Here is an 18,167-nt window from a genome sequence, read left to right on the forward strand (position 1 = left end):
ATACAGATGGGCTCCAGACAGTGGAGATAAATTCATCATGGCCCTGAACTCACCCGATCTCATAAATAAAATATCAAAATTTAAGACAAACCCATATGAGACTACCAGAGATGGTGTAAACATGGCCATAAATGACATTAATATGATCTTTCACAAGGCAGCTATCAAAGCTGACCTTGTGTAACAGAAGAGAAAAATCATCAAAAAGCATAACCATGAAAAATGGTTTGACTACGAGTGCAAAATCTGAGGAAAATATGGAATCAAAAACACCGCCAACCAAACAACTCAGACTTACGTATTAGATATAATGAAACCCTTAAAAGATATAAACACACTATTAGGAACAAAACACAAAACTATACCCATAAAAGACTTGAAGAAATGGAAAACGCCATAAATCAAAACAAATTCTGTGATATGTGGAATAACTCAAGATGGTGATACCTGGAGGGCATATTTCGAAGATCTGTATAAAGATATTCCAATAAATAAAATAAACTCAAACTACTCTCATATCAGAGATAAACTCCAAACATTAGAAACAACAATTAAAGACTATCAAAACCCTCCCGACTTCCCAATCACTCCAGAAGAATTGGCCATAAAAATAAAATCTCTCCACTCAAAGAAAGCTTGTGGTCCAGACAGCATTAAAAATGAAATGCTTAAGTATAGCACTCCAGAGATGCAGAACATAATGCTTAGGTTGTTTAATATCATATTATGTTCAGGTTATTTTCCCAATATTTGGTGTCAAGGGCTTATTTCACCCATTTATAAGAGTGGAAACAAATCAGATCCAAACAATTATCGTGGCATCTGTGTCAGTAGTTGCCTAGGGAAATTATTCTGCAGTATTATAAATAACAGAATGCAGGATTTCCTTAGCAAATATAATATTCTCAGTAAAAACCAAATTGGCTTCCTTCCAAAACACCGCACCACTGACCATATCTATACTCTTCACACTCTCATTGAAAAACATATACATCAAGCAAAAAATGGGAAAATATTTGCCTGTTTTATTGACTTTAAGAAAGCATTTGACTCTATTTGGCACGAAGGGCTTTATTACAAACTTTTCCATTGTGGTATAGGAGGAAAGGTATATGACCTTATTAAGTCAATGTATTTGAATAATAAATGTGGTGTCAAAATTGGGGACAAATGCACTGATCTCTTCACCCAGAGACGAGGCGTCTGGCAAGGCTACAATCTGAGCCTAACACTGTTTAATGTGTACATAAACCATTTGGCAGGAAAGTTGGACCGGAGCACAGCGCCAGGCCTCTGTCTTCTGGACGGAGAGGTAAAATCCCTGCTTTATGCGGATGACTTGGTTTTGTTGTCTCCCACAGAACAGGGACTGCAGCAACAGTTAGACCTACTCGATGATTACTGCCAACATTGGGCCCTGCCAGTAAATGTAAAGAAAACCAACATCATGATTTTTCAAAAAAGACCCAGATGTCAGGAAGACAAATACCAATTCACTCTCAATGGTATCATTATCGAACACACTATGAGCTACACTCACCTTGGTCTGACTACTGCAGCATCAGGGAGCTTTAGCATGGCAGTGAATGCACTAAAAGAGAAAGCTCGAAGAGCTCTGTATGCAATAAAAAGAAGATTCCACAACATCCAAATTCCAATTAAAATCTGGTTTAAAATATTTGCCAGTATAATTCAGCCCATTGCGCTTTATGGTAGTGAAGTATGGGGTCCACTCAGTCACCATAGCTATACTAAATGGGAAAAACACACAACAGAGGCCCTACATGCGGAATTTTGTCGGAACATCCTCCGCATCCAAAGGAAAACACCAACAAACGCGTGTAGGGCAGAATTAGGTAGATACACACTGATAATAAATATCCAGAAACCAGCACTAAATTTTTGGAATCACCTTAAATCTCATCCCCCAGACACCCTCCAGATCAAAGCCCTCCAAACCCAAGAGGGGAACCCAGAAGAGCTCCCTGTGTCGGTTGGTACTGAGACTAACTACTCCTCATCAGTTAAACCTTGACCAGTCTCAGATCAACACTACTTTCCAATCACCAGTTAGAGTGAACCAAATTATTAAACAATGCAAAGAAATCTATTTGGAACATTGGGATAAAGTAACTAAAAGCCAAAGCAGACTAGAGTGCTACCGTGCCCTAAAAAGAGATTATAAATTGGCAGACTATCTCTCAACTGTTAGTGACATAAAGCAGAGACAGACCCTCACCAAGTACAGGTTAAGTGACCACCATTTGGCAGTTGAAAAAGGAAGACAGAAGAGATCTTGGCAACCAAGAGAAAATAGAATATGCGGTCACTGCTTGACAGATGAGGTTGAAACAGAGATGCACTTCCTCTTAAAATGTAAAAAATTCGATAAAATAAGAAATATATATTTTGACAAACTCAGTCTGGCGACCCCAGATTTGAAAGAGCTAGACGATATATCAAAACTGAGAATAATCCTTGGTGAAGGAAATACGGCACATCTTGGCGCACAAAACGTAACAGCATGCCACACCCTGAGAGACAGTGAATGACCAACATGTACACTCATACATCAATTGACACTAATTGACACTAAGAAAATTAATATTGACCTGCTAAACTTGCTGTACTGCTTACAACTGCAAGAACGAGTAGCAATCGATAAAAGGCTATAAATGTATTGCGTGTATATATGTGTATATGTACAGGGGCATATTTACCCATGCATTGTATACTTGTATTTATGCATATTAAATATTTATGCTATGTTCTATACTTTGGCAATATAATGATGTATCTTATCTTGCCAATAAAGTTTTTAAATTGTAAAAAAAGAGAGAGAGAGAGAGAGAGAGAGAGAGAGAGGAAGAGAGAGAGGAAGAGAGAGAGGGAGAGGAAGAGAGAGAGGAAGAGAGAGAGGAAGAGAGAGAGGAAGAGAGAGAGGAAGAGAGGAAGAGAGAGACTAGAGAGAGACTGGAGAGAGACTGGAGAGAGACTGGAGAGAGACTGGAGAGAGACTGGAGAGAGACTGGAGAGAGACTGGAGAGAGACTGGAGAGAGACTGGAGAGAGACTGGAGAGAGACTGGAGAGAGACTGGAGAGAGACTGGAGAGAGACTGGAGAGAGAGAGACTGTGTGGAGGCTATCAGCAGCAGAGAGGGGAATAAGTTTCAATCAACTCTGTGAGTGTGTCTTGTTATTTAATTAGTAATTTTGCCACAGTAGTAATGGCAGGCAAGTTGTTGCAGTGTGTCTCTTGCAGGATGTGGGAAGTCAGGGATCATCTGAGAAATTGAGAGCTTCCTGGATGGGACCTACAGTTGTCACATCGAGGGTACAGGAAGAGAGAGGGTGGGTGACGAGGAGGAAGAGAATTAAACGTGGAGTGCAGGTAACCCCAGTGACTGTACCTCTTCAAAACATGAACCCGCTCTTGGGAGCTGTCGGGGCGGATGAAACTTTGAGTAGCAGCCAGGGCTGTAACTCCAACCCTTGTGCTGAGACTTCAACAGGGAAGGGTAGGTTTGCCAACTTCCTCACTCCCAAATAAGGGACAAAAGGTGATGTCACCGCCCCGCGCCCCACGTGACCTCACCCAGCCAACGGCCACGTGCTCCCGCTCCACCAATGGCGGCCGCCCGGGCCGGGAGGTGGGTTGCTACGCAACCTGAGTTAGGCGGCACCCGGGCCTACAGTGTACGAGCCTACAGCGGTCCCCGGGCCTACAGTGTCCTGGCCTACAGCGCCATCCGGGCCTACAGTGTCCGGGCCTACAGTGTCTGGGCCTACAGCGGCCCCCGGGCCTACAGTGTCCGGGCCTACAGTGTCTGGGCCTACAGCGGCCCCCAGGCCTACAGCGGCCCCCAGGCCTACAGTGTCTGGGCCTACAGCGGCCCCCAGGCCTACAGCGGCCCCCAGGCCTACAGTGTCTGGGCCTACAGCGGCCCCCAGGCCTACAGTGTCCTGGCCTACAGCACCGTCCAGGCCTAATACAGGACAAAGCCGGTCCCGTACGGGCAAACCAATTTAGCCCAAATTACGGGATGGCCCGGCTAATGCAGGACAGTTGGCAACCCGAGGGAAGGGTGATGTCAGGCAGAGCCATAGTGGAATAGTGGTGGGCAACTCGATAGTTAGGGGGTGCAGACAGGAGATTCTGCGGTAGCGGTCGAGACTCCAGGATGGTGCGTTGCCTCCCTGGTGCCTGGGTCCAGGATGTCTTGGAGCAGCATGGTATTGGGGGTAGGGTACTGACATGGATAGAAAATTGGTTGACAGACAGAAAGTAAAGAGTGGGGATAAATGGGTCCCTTTCGGAATGGCAGGCAGTGACCAGTGGGGTACCGCAAGGTTCGGTGCTGGGACCCCAGCTATTTACGATATACATTAATGACTTAGACGAAGGGATTAAAAGTACCATTAGCAAATTTGCAGATGATACTAAGCTGGGGGGTAGTGTGAATTGTGAGGAAGATGCAATAAGGCTGCAGGGTGACTTGGACAGGTTGTGTGAGTGGGCGGATACATGGCAGATGCAGTTTAATGTAGATAAGTGTGAGGTTATTCACTTTGGAAATAAGAATAGAAAGGCAGATTATTATCTGAATGGTGTCAAGTTAGGAGGAGGGGGAGTTCAACGAGATCTGGGTGTCTTAGTGCATCAGTCAATGAAAGGAAGCATGCAGGTACAGCAGGCAGTGAAGAAAGCCAATGGAATGTTGGCCTTCGTAACAAGAGGAGTTGAGTATAGGAGCAAAGAGGTCCTTCTACAGTTGTACCGGGCCCTGGTGAGACTGCACCTGGAGTACTGTGTGCAGTTTTGGTCTCCAAATTTGAGGAAGGATATTCTTGCTATGGAGGGCGTGCAGCGTAGGTTCACTAGGTTAATTCCCGGAATGGCGGGACTGTCGTATGTTGAAAGGCTGGAGCGATTGGGCTTGTATACACTGGAATTTAGAAGGATGAGGGGGGATCTTATTGAAACATATAAGATAATTAGGGGATTGGACACATTAGAGGCAGGAAACATGTTCCCAATGTTGGGGGAGTCCAGAACAAGGGGCCACAGTTTAAGAATAAGGGGTAGGCCATTTAGAACGGAGATGAGGAAGAACTTTTTCAGTCAGAGAGTGGTGAAGGTGTGGAATTCTCTGCCTCAGAAGGCAGTGGAGGCCAGTTCGTTGGATGCTTTCAAGAGAGAGCTGGATAGAGCTCTTAAGGATAGCGGAGTGAGGGGGTATGGGGAGAAGGCAGGGACGGGGTACTGATTGAGAGTGATCAGCCATGATCGCATTGAATGGCGGTGCTGGCTCGAAGGGCTGAATGGCCTACTCCTGCACCTATTGTCTATTGTCTATTGTCTATAAGAGGGAGGGGGAGCAGCTGGAGGTTGGCACAAACGATATAGGTAGGAAGAGGAAGGATCAAGCTGCCAGAGGAGGTAGTTGAGGCAGGGACTATCCCTACATTTAAGAAGCAGTTAGACAGGATAGGACGGGTTTGGAGGGATATGGTCCAAATGAGAGCAGGTAGGGGCTAGTGTGGCTGGGACATGATGGCCGGACTGAAGCTGAAAACTTATCCTTTACAATTCCTGACAATGAGTTAATACGATCACAACATCTTGATTCCATTTCTGCCAGTTGGTTAAACATGTATGTTGTGCATGTGGTTTTCATTACATGTATGATATGCAACAAGGAACTGACACTAGTATTTGGAGGCATTATGACAGCAAATTCCATGTCCAATTTCTTGGGACCACACTTCGACAGAGAATGGACGTAAACACTTCAAAACATGAACAAATCATATCTTTTGTATGTCACTTATGTCTGGATGTCTTGTCTAGTGTAAAAGTTCAGTCCTGGACCATATCTACTGTACTTCATTGGAGACCCTCGGACTATCTTTGATCGGACTTCACTGCCTTTTTCTTGCACTAAACGATATTCATGTTATTCCCTTTTTCATGTACCTGTACACTGTGAATGGCTCGATTGTAATCATGTACTGTCTTTCCGATGACTGGTTAGCACGCAACAAAAGCTTTTCACTGTTCATTGGTACACGTGACAATAAACAAAACTAGAAGTGCATAATTTTTCTGAATGCAAGAATGATACAGTTGAGAGAACAGGCCCTGAATTTAAAGAAGTAAATTATAGAATTACTCTCTTTTACTATAATTCTATGGTGGTGTATGACGAGACATATCTATTACCATGCGTATACAGTCAATAACAAACCTCCTGTGTATCAGTTTCTAAGGATACAGGGCGATAAATGCTGCTGGTAGGGTAAGGATAGGAATATGGGTAGTTGCCCCTTGACTATTCCAATCGACAATAGACCAAGGAGAAACGTAGAACTTGGCTTTGTGGACCGGAAACCCTAAAATCCAAAATATAAAATGGCTATGATATGAAAGAGAGAATTAAACAGATGGCAAATGCCTTCAGGGATTCTAACAGAAGGCCACATCATGTCCAGTCCTGAGAGTTTGATATTGCAACGTTTATTTTTCTGGTTCACAGAAATAGGCATTTAAAAGTAGATCTTCTGAAATGAATGTCAGAAACAATTTATTAAAAAATCTATTTTGCCTCATAATTTACGGAATTATCTCTTGATAGAAAAAATGACAAAAAGCGAATTGTTAGGGCTTTGATTTTGTTTTCGGACAGAATAGAGAAATATTAAAAGTCAGACAACGAATAAGGCAATTTAAAGTTCATATTTATTACTACACACAGAATTTATTCACAGAATGCTGGAGTAACTCAGCAGGTCAGGCAGCATCTCAGGAGAGAAGGAATGGGTGACGTTTCGGGTCGAGACCCTTCTTCAGTCTGAAGAAGGGTCTCTACCCGAAACGTAACCCATTCCTTCTCTCCTGAGATGCTGCCTGACCTGCTGAGTTACTCCAGCATTTTGCGAATAAATACCTTCGATTTGTACCAGCATCTGCAGTTATTTTCTTATACTACACACAGCATAGTAATCTGCTCCATGGTGAAGTCTGTGGCATTTTCCTTTAAATTTGCACAGTCTGATTTTACCTGTACGTTGTCGAGGTTCATTACGACATAATTATTATCAACAGAGTCAAAGTTAATGGAAGTCAGAAGAATCTGAATCTGAACTGGAAGCATTTTGACAGTCTGATATTGTAAAGTTTATTTTTCTGGGACACAGAAACAGGTAGTTAAAAGTAGATCTTCTGAAATGAATGCCAGAAACAATCACATCTGGAGTGTTTTTATCAAAAAATTCATTTTGCCTCATGATTTAAGAATTTTCTGTTGTTGGACACATGTCCAATTTCACAGTTGAAATGCATCTCATTTGACACATTGGAATATATGGAACCTCCACACCCATCAAAACCCAGACTGCCCAATGGTGTAAAAGCAGATTCCTGTTCAACTTCCTGCAGCACTCAGTTTTTTCCCTCTCCCTATCTCTCTTGATATTTTATATTTTACTTTGTTTAGTTTAGAGATACAGCGCGGAAACAGGCCCTTCAGCCCACCGAGACCGCGCCGACCAGCGATCATCTGTGATGGTTCTATCATTACACTCTTACAGATGCCGGTCAAGTTATAAACCTGGGCGTCTTTGGAATGTGGGAGGAAACGGAAGTACCCGGAGAAAACCCACGCAGTAACAGGGAGACTGTACAGACAGCGCCAGGGCTTAGGACTTGAACCTGGGTCTCTGGCGCTGTCAAGTCAAGTCAAATTTATTTGTCACATACACATACTCGATGTGCAGTGAAATGAAAGTGGCAATGCCTGCGGGTTGTGCACAAAAATAATTACAGTTACAGCATATAAATAAAGTTAATAAGTTACTAAACATAGCACAAAAAGTGTCGACAAAAATTTAGTCTCTGGGGTTATCAAAGTTGACAGTCCTGATGGCCTGTGGGAAGAAGCTCCGTCTCATCCTCTCCGTTTTCACAGCGTGACAGCGGAGGCGTTTGCCTGACCGTAGTCCGTTACTGGGGTGGCAGGGGTCCCTCATGATCTTGCTTGCTCTGGATCTGCACCTCCTGATGTATAGGTCCTGCAGGGGGACGAGTGTAGTTCCCATGGTGCGTTCTGCCGAACGCACTACTCTCTGCAGGGCCATCCTGTCCTGGGCAGAGCTGTTCCCAAACCAGACTGTAATGTTGCCGGACAGGATGCTCTCTACAGCCCCAGAGTAGAAGCAATGAAGGATCCTCAGCGACACTCTGAATTTCCTCAGTTGTCTAAGGTGGTAAAGGCGCTGCTTAGCCTTACCCACCAGTGCGGCAATGTGCGTTGCCCACGTCAGATCCTCTGCGATGCGGACTCCCAAGTATTTGAAACTGCTCACCCTATCCACAATAGACCCATTTATCTCCAGTGGCATGTACGTCCTTGGATGTTTAGCCCTTCTGAAGTCCACAATCAGCTCCTTTGTTTTAGTGACATTCAAGAGGAGGCTATTGTCCTGACACCAGAGTGCCAGATCAGCCACCTCCTCCCGGTAGGCCTTCTCATCGTTGTTGGAGATCCGGCCCACCACCACAGTGTCATCAGCAAACTTGATGATGGAGTTTGAGCTGAACCTGGCCCTACAGTCATGTGTGTACAGGGAGTACAGTAGGGGGCTAAGGAGCAGCTCCACCACTGCACCACCACGCACCCGCCTTTACACCGTCCTTTATAGATCTCCCTAAAGGATGCTGTTGCTGTTACTCACATGCCTTTATCACCCTCTTTTCGCCAACATCAGCTCCATCTACATCATTTAGTCTCCTTTTAGTTTAGTTTAGTTTAGAGATACCACGCGGAAACAGGTCCTTCGGCCCACTGGGTCCGCGCCGCCCAGCGATCCCCGCACATTAACACTATCCTACACACACTAGGGACAGCTTTTTTTACATTTCCCAAGCCAATTAACCTACATACTTGTGCATCTTTGGAGTGTGGGAGGAAACCGAAGATCTCGGAGAAAACCCACGCAGGTCACGGGAAGAACGTACAAACTCCGTACAGACAGCGCCCTTAGTCGGGATGGAACCCGGGTCTCCGGCGCTGCATTCGCTGTAAGGCAGCAACTCTACCGCTGTGTCACCGTGACCGCCCTCTTGACGATTATTCTCTCACTCTCTAATGTTCTCTGCAGCCCCCCCTCTCTCCCTCTCTCTCTGCAACTTTAATTTGTTATTTCTCAGCTGAGAAGTTGAGTATAGGAGCAAAGAGGTCCTTCTGCAGTTGTACAGGGCCCTAGTGAGACCGCACCTGGAGTACTGTGTGCAGTTTTGGTCTCCAAATTTGAGGAAGGATATTCTTGCTATTGAGGGCGTGCAGCGTAGGTTTACTAGGTTAATTCCCGGAATGGCGGGACTGTCCTATGTTGAAAGACTGGAGCGACTAGGTTTGTATACACTGGAATTTAGAAGGATGAGAGGGGATCTTATCGAAACGTATAAGATTATTAAGGGGTTGGACATGTTAGAGGCAGGAAACATGTTCCCAATGTTGGGGGAGTCCAGAACCAGGGGACACAGTTTAAGAATAAGGGGTAGGCCATTTAGAACAGAGATGAGGAAAAACTTTTTTAGTCAGAGAGTTGTGAATCTGTGGAATTCTCTGCCTCAGAGGGCAGTGGAGGCCAATTCTCTGAATGCATTCAAGAGAGAGCTGGATAGAGCTCTTAAAGATAGCGGAGTCAGGGGGTATGGGGAGAAAGCAGGAACGGGGTACTGATTGAGAATGATCAGCCATGATCACATTGAATGGCGGTGCTGGCTCGAAGGGCCGAATGGCCTACTCCTGCACCTATTGTCTATTGTCTATTGTCTATTGTGCTGAAAGGTCAACAATTTGAACCGCCATGTTATTTTCCTTTTGCAAGTGCTACGAAATGCTTCCAGCATTTGATTTTAATTTTGTTCTTCAAGTATCAGCAGCGATCACCTGATTCTGAAGTATGTTTATGTCAACACAATGAGCAAAGCTGTTGATTATTAATGTACACATACCATGCAAAGATGATCTTGCAAGTGCAGCAATCTCCTGGATAGTAAGCGCACGCCTTGATTTTGGTAACATTTCAATAGTGTCTTCAACATTTACCTGGAAAAATGGAAATCAGGTACAAAGGTCATCAAACATTCTCAGCAATTTATAAAAGTACACTTAATGTCCTCCATCCTGAATATTACTGCTTAGCAACAATTAATAAAATATGATGCAGTTTCCTCTCTAAAAATTGCATGTTAGAGTTGATCAAAATAGTTGAGGTTATCACAAAATGCTGGGGTAACTCAGCGGGTCAGGCAGCATCTCTGGAGAGAAGGGATGGGTGACGTCCGGGTCGAGACATTTGTGACTTGCGATGGACACTTTGTGATACCTTCGATTTGTCCCAGCATCTGCAGTTATTTTGGGGTTAGTCTGTCTGTTGGGGTTAGTCTGTCCGAAACTGTGCACACAATGTTTTTCCATTTACCTGTGTCTCTCTGTCCTATGCGCTAAATTAAAGATGAAGAGGTATTCTGCAGTAAACATAATCCCGGGTTTTTTGGTGCAGTCCAGAATAGCTATAAAGAGATACAGGAGATTTCGCACATGTTTTTCCCCACAGTCCTCAGTTTAAAAATTTGAAAAGCTCTAGCCTGAACTTCATTGCAAGTTGTATACTTGAATCGTGCACTACAAACTGGACGTCTTACTATTGAATTGTGCCCAGCTAGTTATCCAGTTATTCATGATTATTTTGCTTAATTGCTCATGCAACAAACCCTTCATGCAACATTTCTACTTCACTCAGTCGGCCTGGACCTACCTGATATCCCGGTTGCCAAACACTTTAATTCCCCTTCCCATTCCGACACTGACCCAGCTGTCCTATCTGACTCCATTGTCAGAGTAAGGCTAAACGCAAATTGGAGGAACAGCATCTCATATTTCGCTTGAGTAGCTTACAACCCAGTGAAAGGTATTTATTCACAAAATGCTGGAGTAACTCAGCAGGTCAGGCAGCATCTCAGGAGAGAAGGACGTTTCGGGTCGAGACCCTTCTTCAGACTGATGTCAGGGGGGCGGGACAAAGGAAGGATATAGGTGGAGACAGGAAGACAGTGGGAGATCTGGGAAGAGGGAGGGGAAGAGAGGGACAGAAGAACTATCTAAAGTTGGAGAAGTCGATGTTCATACCACTGGGCTGCAAGCTGCCCAGGCGAAATATGAGATGCTGTTCCTCCAATTTCCGATGGGCCTCACTATGGCACTGGAGGAAGCCCATGACAGAAAGGTCAGACTGGAAGTGGGAGGGGGAGTTGAAGTGCTCAGCCACCGGGAGATCAGTTTAGCGAACGCGGATCGAGCGCAGGTGTTGAGCGAAGCGATCGCCGAGCCTGCGTTTGGTTTCGCCGATGTAAATAAGTTGACATCTGGAGCATCGGATGCAATAGATGAGGTTGGAGGAGGTGCAGGTGAACCTCTGTGTCACCTGGAAAGTCTGTTTGGGTCCTTGGATGGAGTTGAGGGGGGAGGTAAAGGGACAGGTGTTGCATCTCGTGCGGTTGCAGGGGAAAGTGCCCGGGGATGGGGTGGTTTGGGTAGGAAGGGACGAGTGGACCAGGGAGTTACGGAGGGAACGGTCTCTGCGGAACGCAGAAAGGGGAGGGGATGGGAAGATATGGCCAGTGGTGGGGTCCCGTTGTTGGTGACGGAAATGTTGGCGGATGATTTGTTGGATCCGCTGGCTGGTGGGGTGGAAGGTGAGAACGAGGGGGATTCTGTCCTTGTTGCGAGTGGGGGGAGGGGGAGCAAGAGCGGAGCTGCGGGATGTAGAAGAGACCCTAGTGAGAGCTTCATCTATAATGGAAGAGGGAAAGCCCCGTTTCCTGAAGAATGAAGACATCTCTGACGCCCTAGTGTGAAACACCTCATCCCGGGCGCAGATGCGGCGTAGACGGAGGAATTGGGAGTAGGGGATAGACTTTTTGCAAGGGACCGGGTGGGAAGAAGTGTAGTCCAGATAGCTGTGCGAGTCAGTGGGTTTATAGTAGATGTCCGTCACTAGTCTGTCTCCTGTGATGGAGATGGTGAGGTCCAGAAATGGGAGGGAGATGTTAGAGATAGTCCAGGTGTATTTAAGGGCAGGATGGAAATTAGAGGTGAAGTGTATGAAGTCAGTGAGTTCTTCATGGGTGCAAGAGGTAGCACCAATGCAGACGTCGATGTAGCGGAGGTAGAGTTCGGGGATGGGGCCAGTGTACGCCCGGAACAGGGATTGTTCGACGTACCCGACAAAGAGGCAGGCGTTGCTAGGGCCCATGCGAGTGCCCATAGCTACACCTCTGGTTTGTAGGAAGTGGGAGGAGTCAAAGGAGAAGTTGTTAAGGGTAAGAACCAGCTCTGCTAGGCGGAGGAGAGTGTTAGTAGATGGGGATTGGCTGGTTCTACGGTCGAGGGAGAAACGGAGGGCTTCGAGACCATCCTTGTGGGGGATGGAAGTGTAGAGTGACTGGACATCCATGGTAAAGATGAGGGAGTGGGGGCCTGGGAACCGGAAGTTATCGAGTAGATGGAGAGCGTGTGAGGTGTCTTGGACGTAGGTGGGGAAGGATTTAACCAGGGGGGATAGGATGGATATTACAACCCAGTGGTGTGAATGTTGATTTCTCTAACTTCAAGTAACCCCTGCACTCCCTCAATCTCTCCATCCGTCCTCCACCCCAGTCCCACCAGGTTCTTGTTCTCACCTAGCAAACAGCTAACAATGGCCTGTTTCCCTTATCATCGTTACCTTTTCGCATACCTTTCATTCATTTGTTCCATATCTCTCTACATCACGGCTTATATCCAATTTCCCTTTCCCCTGACTAGTCTGAAGAAGGGTCTCGACCCAAAATATCACCCTTTCCTTCTCTCCAGAGATGCTGCCTGTCCCGCTGAGTTACTCCAGCACTCTGTGTCTGTCTGATGCATTTGTAGTTTGCTTTATTCAGGTTAAAGATCCAGGTTTCAGATTGAACTAAATCACCAAGGTTTTATCTAAAATTCTACATGTTGAAAAAGATGTTCCTGAAAGATTAGTTAAGGGATCATCGATTGACCCTCCTCATTACATAATACCAGATCTAAAATAATCTACTCCAACTTGTTCAATATGTTGAATAACCAATCTCCTTACATTTATCCTCTATACTATTACTGCGCATTTATCTTTTTCCAGTCCATAAACAGATTAAACTCCCCCACAATTATAGTATTAACCTTATTACATTCATCTTAATTTTCGAATTCATATTATGCCCTACGTGGCCATTAATATATACTGCCTTTATACAATTTTTTGGCCACTGTTGTTATTTAGCTAAATTGATTCTATTTTATATTCTGTTCAAAGATTCTTCCTCTCATTTGCTGTTCTCTTATTTAAGTTACACCATCTCCCCTCCCACTTCCCCTCCCTCTTCTAAAAGTCAAACAATCTTGAAAATGTTTAAGTCACAGCTTGGTTAGTTTGCAACCAGAGTTGGTTTGTATCCAGCAATTTTATTTGTGCCATTGTTTAGCTTTTTGGCTCTTTGCCTTTTTAGCTGCATGTATTCAGATAAAGAGCCTTCTATTAGAACCATAGAAACATAGAAAATAGGTGCAGGAGGAGGCCATTTGGCCCTTCGAGCTAGCACCGCCATTCATTGTGATCATGGCTGATCATCCACAACCAGTAACCCGTGCCTGCCTTCTCCCCATATACCTCGATTCCACTATCCCCCAGAGCTCTATCTAACTCTCTCTTAAATCCATCCAGTGATTTGGCCTCCACTGCCCTCTGTGGCAGAGAATTCCACAAATTCACAACTCTCTGAGTGAAAAAGTTCCTTCTCACCTCAGTTTTAAATGGCCTCCCCTTTATTCTAAGACTATGGTCCCTGGTTCTGGACTCCCCCCAACATTGGAAACCTTTTTCCTGCATCTAGCTTGTCCAGTCCTTTTATAATTTTATATGTCTCTATAAGATCCCCTCTCATCCTTCTAAACTCCAGTGAATACAAGCCTAGTCTTTTCAATCTTTCCTCATATGACAGTCCCGCCATCCCAGGGATCAATCTCGTGAACCTACGCTGCACTGCCTCAATTACAAGGATGTCCTTCCTCAAATTAGGAGACCAAAACTGTACACAATACTCCAGATGTGGTCTTACCAGGACCCTATACAACTGCAGAAGAACCTATATTGAAATCCTCTTGTTATGGCCAACATGCCATTAGCTTTCTTCACTGCCTCCTGTACCTGCACACCAACATTCAGTGACTGGTGGTACAAGGACACCCAGGTCTCGCTGCACCTCCCCCTTACCTAACCTGACACCATTGAGATAATAATCTGCCTCCTTGTTTTTGCCGCCAAAGTGGATAACCTCACATTTATCTACATTATACTGCATCTGCCACGCATCTGCCCACTCACTCAACCTGTCCAGGTCACTCTGCAACCTCCTAACATCCTCTTCGCAGTTCACACTGTCACCCAGCTTTGTGTCACCTGCAAACGTGTTAGTGTTACTTCTAATTCCATCATCTAAATCATTAATATATATGGTAAACAGTTGCGGCCCCAACACCGAGCCTTGTGGCACTCCACTCGCCACTGCCTGCCATTCTGAAAAGGACCCGTTTATTCCTACTCTTTGTTTCCTGTCTGCCAACCAATTCTCTATCCATGTCAATCCCCAATACCATGTGCTCTAATTTTGCTCACCAATCTCCCGTGTGGGACCTTATCAAAGGCTTTCTGAAAGTCTAGATACACTACATCCACTGGCTCCCCTTCATCCATTTTACTTGTCACATCCTCAACAAATGCCAGAAGATTCGTCAAGCATGATTTCCCTTTCATAAATCCATGTTGACTTGGACTTATCCTTTTACTGCTATCCAAATGCACCGTTATTACCTCTTTAATAATTGACTCCAGCATCTTCCCCACCACCGATGTCAGGCTAACTGGTCTGTAATTCCCTGTTTTCTCTCTCGCTCCTTTCTTGAAAAGTGGGACAACATTAGCTACCCTCCAATCCACAGGAACTGATCCTGGATCTATTGAACATTGGAAAATGATCACCAATGCGTCCACTATTTCTAGAGCCACCTCCCTGAGTACCCTGGGATGCAGACCATCAGGCCCAGGGGATTTATCATCCTTCAGTCCAATCAGTCTACCCAATACTATTTCTCGCCTACTATACTATTGTTCAATACTATCAATACTATTGTTCAATACTATCAATACTATTGTTCTTTATACCATTTCCCCCCCCTATTCTGACTAATTGGAAGTATAAGTTTTTATGCATTGCCTTCCTACGACTAGTAATGAGTTGATTTGTAACATGGGCCACCACATCCATTCTCTTTCACTTTCCAAATTTCTCATCACAAGAATTTATCTCACCAAGTAATTAGCTTTACACGTTAGCCACAGCCCTAGTTATTCGTTGTATATCATTGATTTAGATGAAGGAATTGAAGACTTTGTGGTCAAGTTTGCAGATGATACGAAGGTAGGTGGAGGGGCAGGTAGCGTAGAGAAAGCAGGGACTCTGCAGAAGGACATGGACAGGTTGGGAGAGTGGGCAGAGAAGTGGCAGATGGAATACACTGTAGCAAAGTGTGGAGTCATGCATTTTGGTAGTAGGAATAAAGGCGAAGACTATTTTCAAAATGGGGATAGAATCCAGAAATCGGAGGTGCAAAGGGACTAGGGAGTGCTGGTGCAGCACTCCCAAAAGTTAATTTGTAAGTTTAATCAGCAGCAAGGAAGACAAATGCAATGCTGGCATTTATTTTGAGAGGACTAGTATATAAAAGCAGGGATGTAATGCTGAGGTTTTATAAGGCACTGGTCAGAGGCATTTGGAATATGGTGAAAGTTATGGGCCCTGTATCTGGGGAAAGACGTGCTGGCATTGGAGAGGGTCCCGAGGAGTAGACTTGATGGATCGAGTGGCCTAATTCTGCTCCTATACCTTACGAACTTCCTTGGCACAGACTGTCAACACAGATTTTGGGACTGATCCATCTCCCAAAAGCTCGAGTTCTCTATCTCCTCCACACTCTCCATCATGGCCATCAATTCAAACAGCCCTTGTAAAACAGTGCTGCGGCCATGTTGCTTATCCACTGCTCCTCATTTCGTTTAGTTTAGCGATGCAGCGCGGAAACAGGCCCTTAGGCCCACCGAGTCTGCACCGACCAGCGATCCACGCACACCAGCACTATCCTGCACGCTGGGGACCAGGGCCGTTTTTACAGCATTATGGGCCCCCGGGCAAAGCAGTGTACTGGGGCCCCTACCGTTACTCTCCCCCACCCCCCTTTCCCTACCAGCCCCCCCCCCCTGTCGTGCCGGCGAAAAGCACTTACCAAAAAGCACTTAGCGATGGACTTAGGGTGCTACATTGTTGCAAAAAGCACTTACAGATCGCTGTGAGAAGCACTTAGGGACCGAAAATGTTGCGAAAAAAGCACTTATTGAACCTATATTTTTAAAGTAGTATTTATTTATTGCAAGTCACTTAACATACACAGATCAGCATGGGGCCCCTATGATCGTGGGCCCCCGGGCAAGTGCCCATGCGTTAAGACGGCCCTGCTGGGGACTAATTACAATTTGTATCAGCCAATTAACCTACAAACCAGTAAGTCTTTGGAGTGTGGGAGGAAACCAGAGCACCCAGGGATAACCCACGCAGGTCACGGGGAGAAGGTACAAACTCTGTACAGACAGCACCCAGAGTCGGGGTTGAGGCCGAGTCTCTGGTGCAGTAATGCAGCAACTCTGCCACCGCTCCACCAAGCTGCCCCTTGCCCACACTGTGCTATTCTACATTAATATCACCACTTCATTGATTATCTTTAACTCCACACCGCTCAGAGACAGCAGTAGCTATAGTCTACAATACAGACAAGAATGGGAATTGTTGAGAAAGTCAGATGTCAGAATTAAATCTCGAGGTCCTAGTAATGTTCATAAAACTGAGCATAATTGTGCTTTTGGGACCATTAAATCTTCTCTGTTGAAGTTCAGCCTCGTAATTTATTCAGTACTCATTCGTGCTAATTTACAAACCAATACTTACATTTGTACACAGATGCACGCTTGTGACATGGAACCACCACGGTGGTGCAGCGGTGGAGTTGCTGCCTGACAGCGAATGCAGCGCCGGAGACCTGGGTTCCATCCCCACTAAGGGTGCTGTCTGTACGGAGTTTGTACGTTCTCCCCGTGACCTGCGTGGGTTTTCTCCGAGATCTTTGGTTTCCACCCACACTCCAAAGACGCACAGGTATGTAGGTTATATAGCTTGGTAAATGTAAAAATTGTTCCTAGTGGGTGTAGGATAGTGTTAATGTGCGGGGATCGCTGGTCGGCGCGGACCCGGTGGGCCAAAAGGGCCTGTTTCCGTGCTGTATCTCTGAACTAAACTAAACTAAACCACCTCCCCACTGGAAGTACAGTTGGGGGCAGGTGGCACTTGGCTGTGGTGACCATACTGCAGGTTATTAATACATGCTATCCACACTCACATCAGCAATGGTCAAGCAAGCACACTACCAGACAGGACCGCTGGCGAGGAATGCCAATAAAAAACCTTGCATTGAATGAACAAGTAAAATAGATGGTGCCTGCCCCGCAGAATAATTTGGTGCCTTTATTTTGGATTTGCAGCATTCACAATATTTCTCTTTTATATTGGAATATTTTTATAGGCTTTAGAGATGGTGATGTCAAACAGTGTGGCATAGCTGTCTGCTACAGCTTTCTCAGACAAGAATTCTGACCCTGTCACACTTAATGGTGGAAACAAATGTTGAGGTCCCAGAGGACTGGAGAAAGCTAACGTTGTTCCTTTGTTTAAGAAGGGGAGGAGAGAGAATCCAGAGAATTGTAAGCCAGTGAGCATCACAACTTAGTTTAGAGATACAGCGCAGAAACAGGCCCTTTCGGCCCACCGTGTCTGCACCAACCAGTGATCCCCGCATATTAACACTATCCTACACACACTAGGGACAAATGTACAATTACCCAGCCAATTAACCTGCAAACCTGTACGTCTTTGGAATGTGGGAAGAAACTGAAGATCTTGGAGAAAACTCACACAGGTCACGTGG

At 45.3% G+C, this 18,167-nt stretch overlaps 1 protein-coding gene across 5 annotated transcripts in view; it reads right to left on the reverse strand.

The window, feature by feature from the left end:
* Positions 1-18,167, reverse strand: part of fam131ab (family with sequence similarity 131 member Ab) — a 110,813-nt gene that overhangs the window by 33,981 nt on the left and 58,665 nt on the right. For all 5 annotated transcript variants that reach the window (XM_078410176.1, XM_078410178.1, XM_078410175.1 and 2 more), the window contains exon 3: positions 10,019-10,112. In XM_078410176.1, the coding sequence (XP_078266302.1) occupies positions 10,019-10,112 (94 nt within the window). The remainder of the gene's footprint in view (positions 1-10,018; positions 10,113-18,167) is intronic.

The sequence above is a fragment of the Rhinoraja longicauda genome, chromosome 13, assembly GCF_053455715.1.
Source record: "Rhinoraja longicauda isolate Sanriku21f chromosome 13, sRhiLon1.1, whole genome shotgun sequence".
Lineage (NCBI taxonomy): Eukaryota > Metazoa > Chordata > Chondrichthyes > Rajiformes > Arhynchobatidae > Rhinoraja > Rhinoraja longicauda.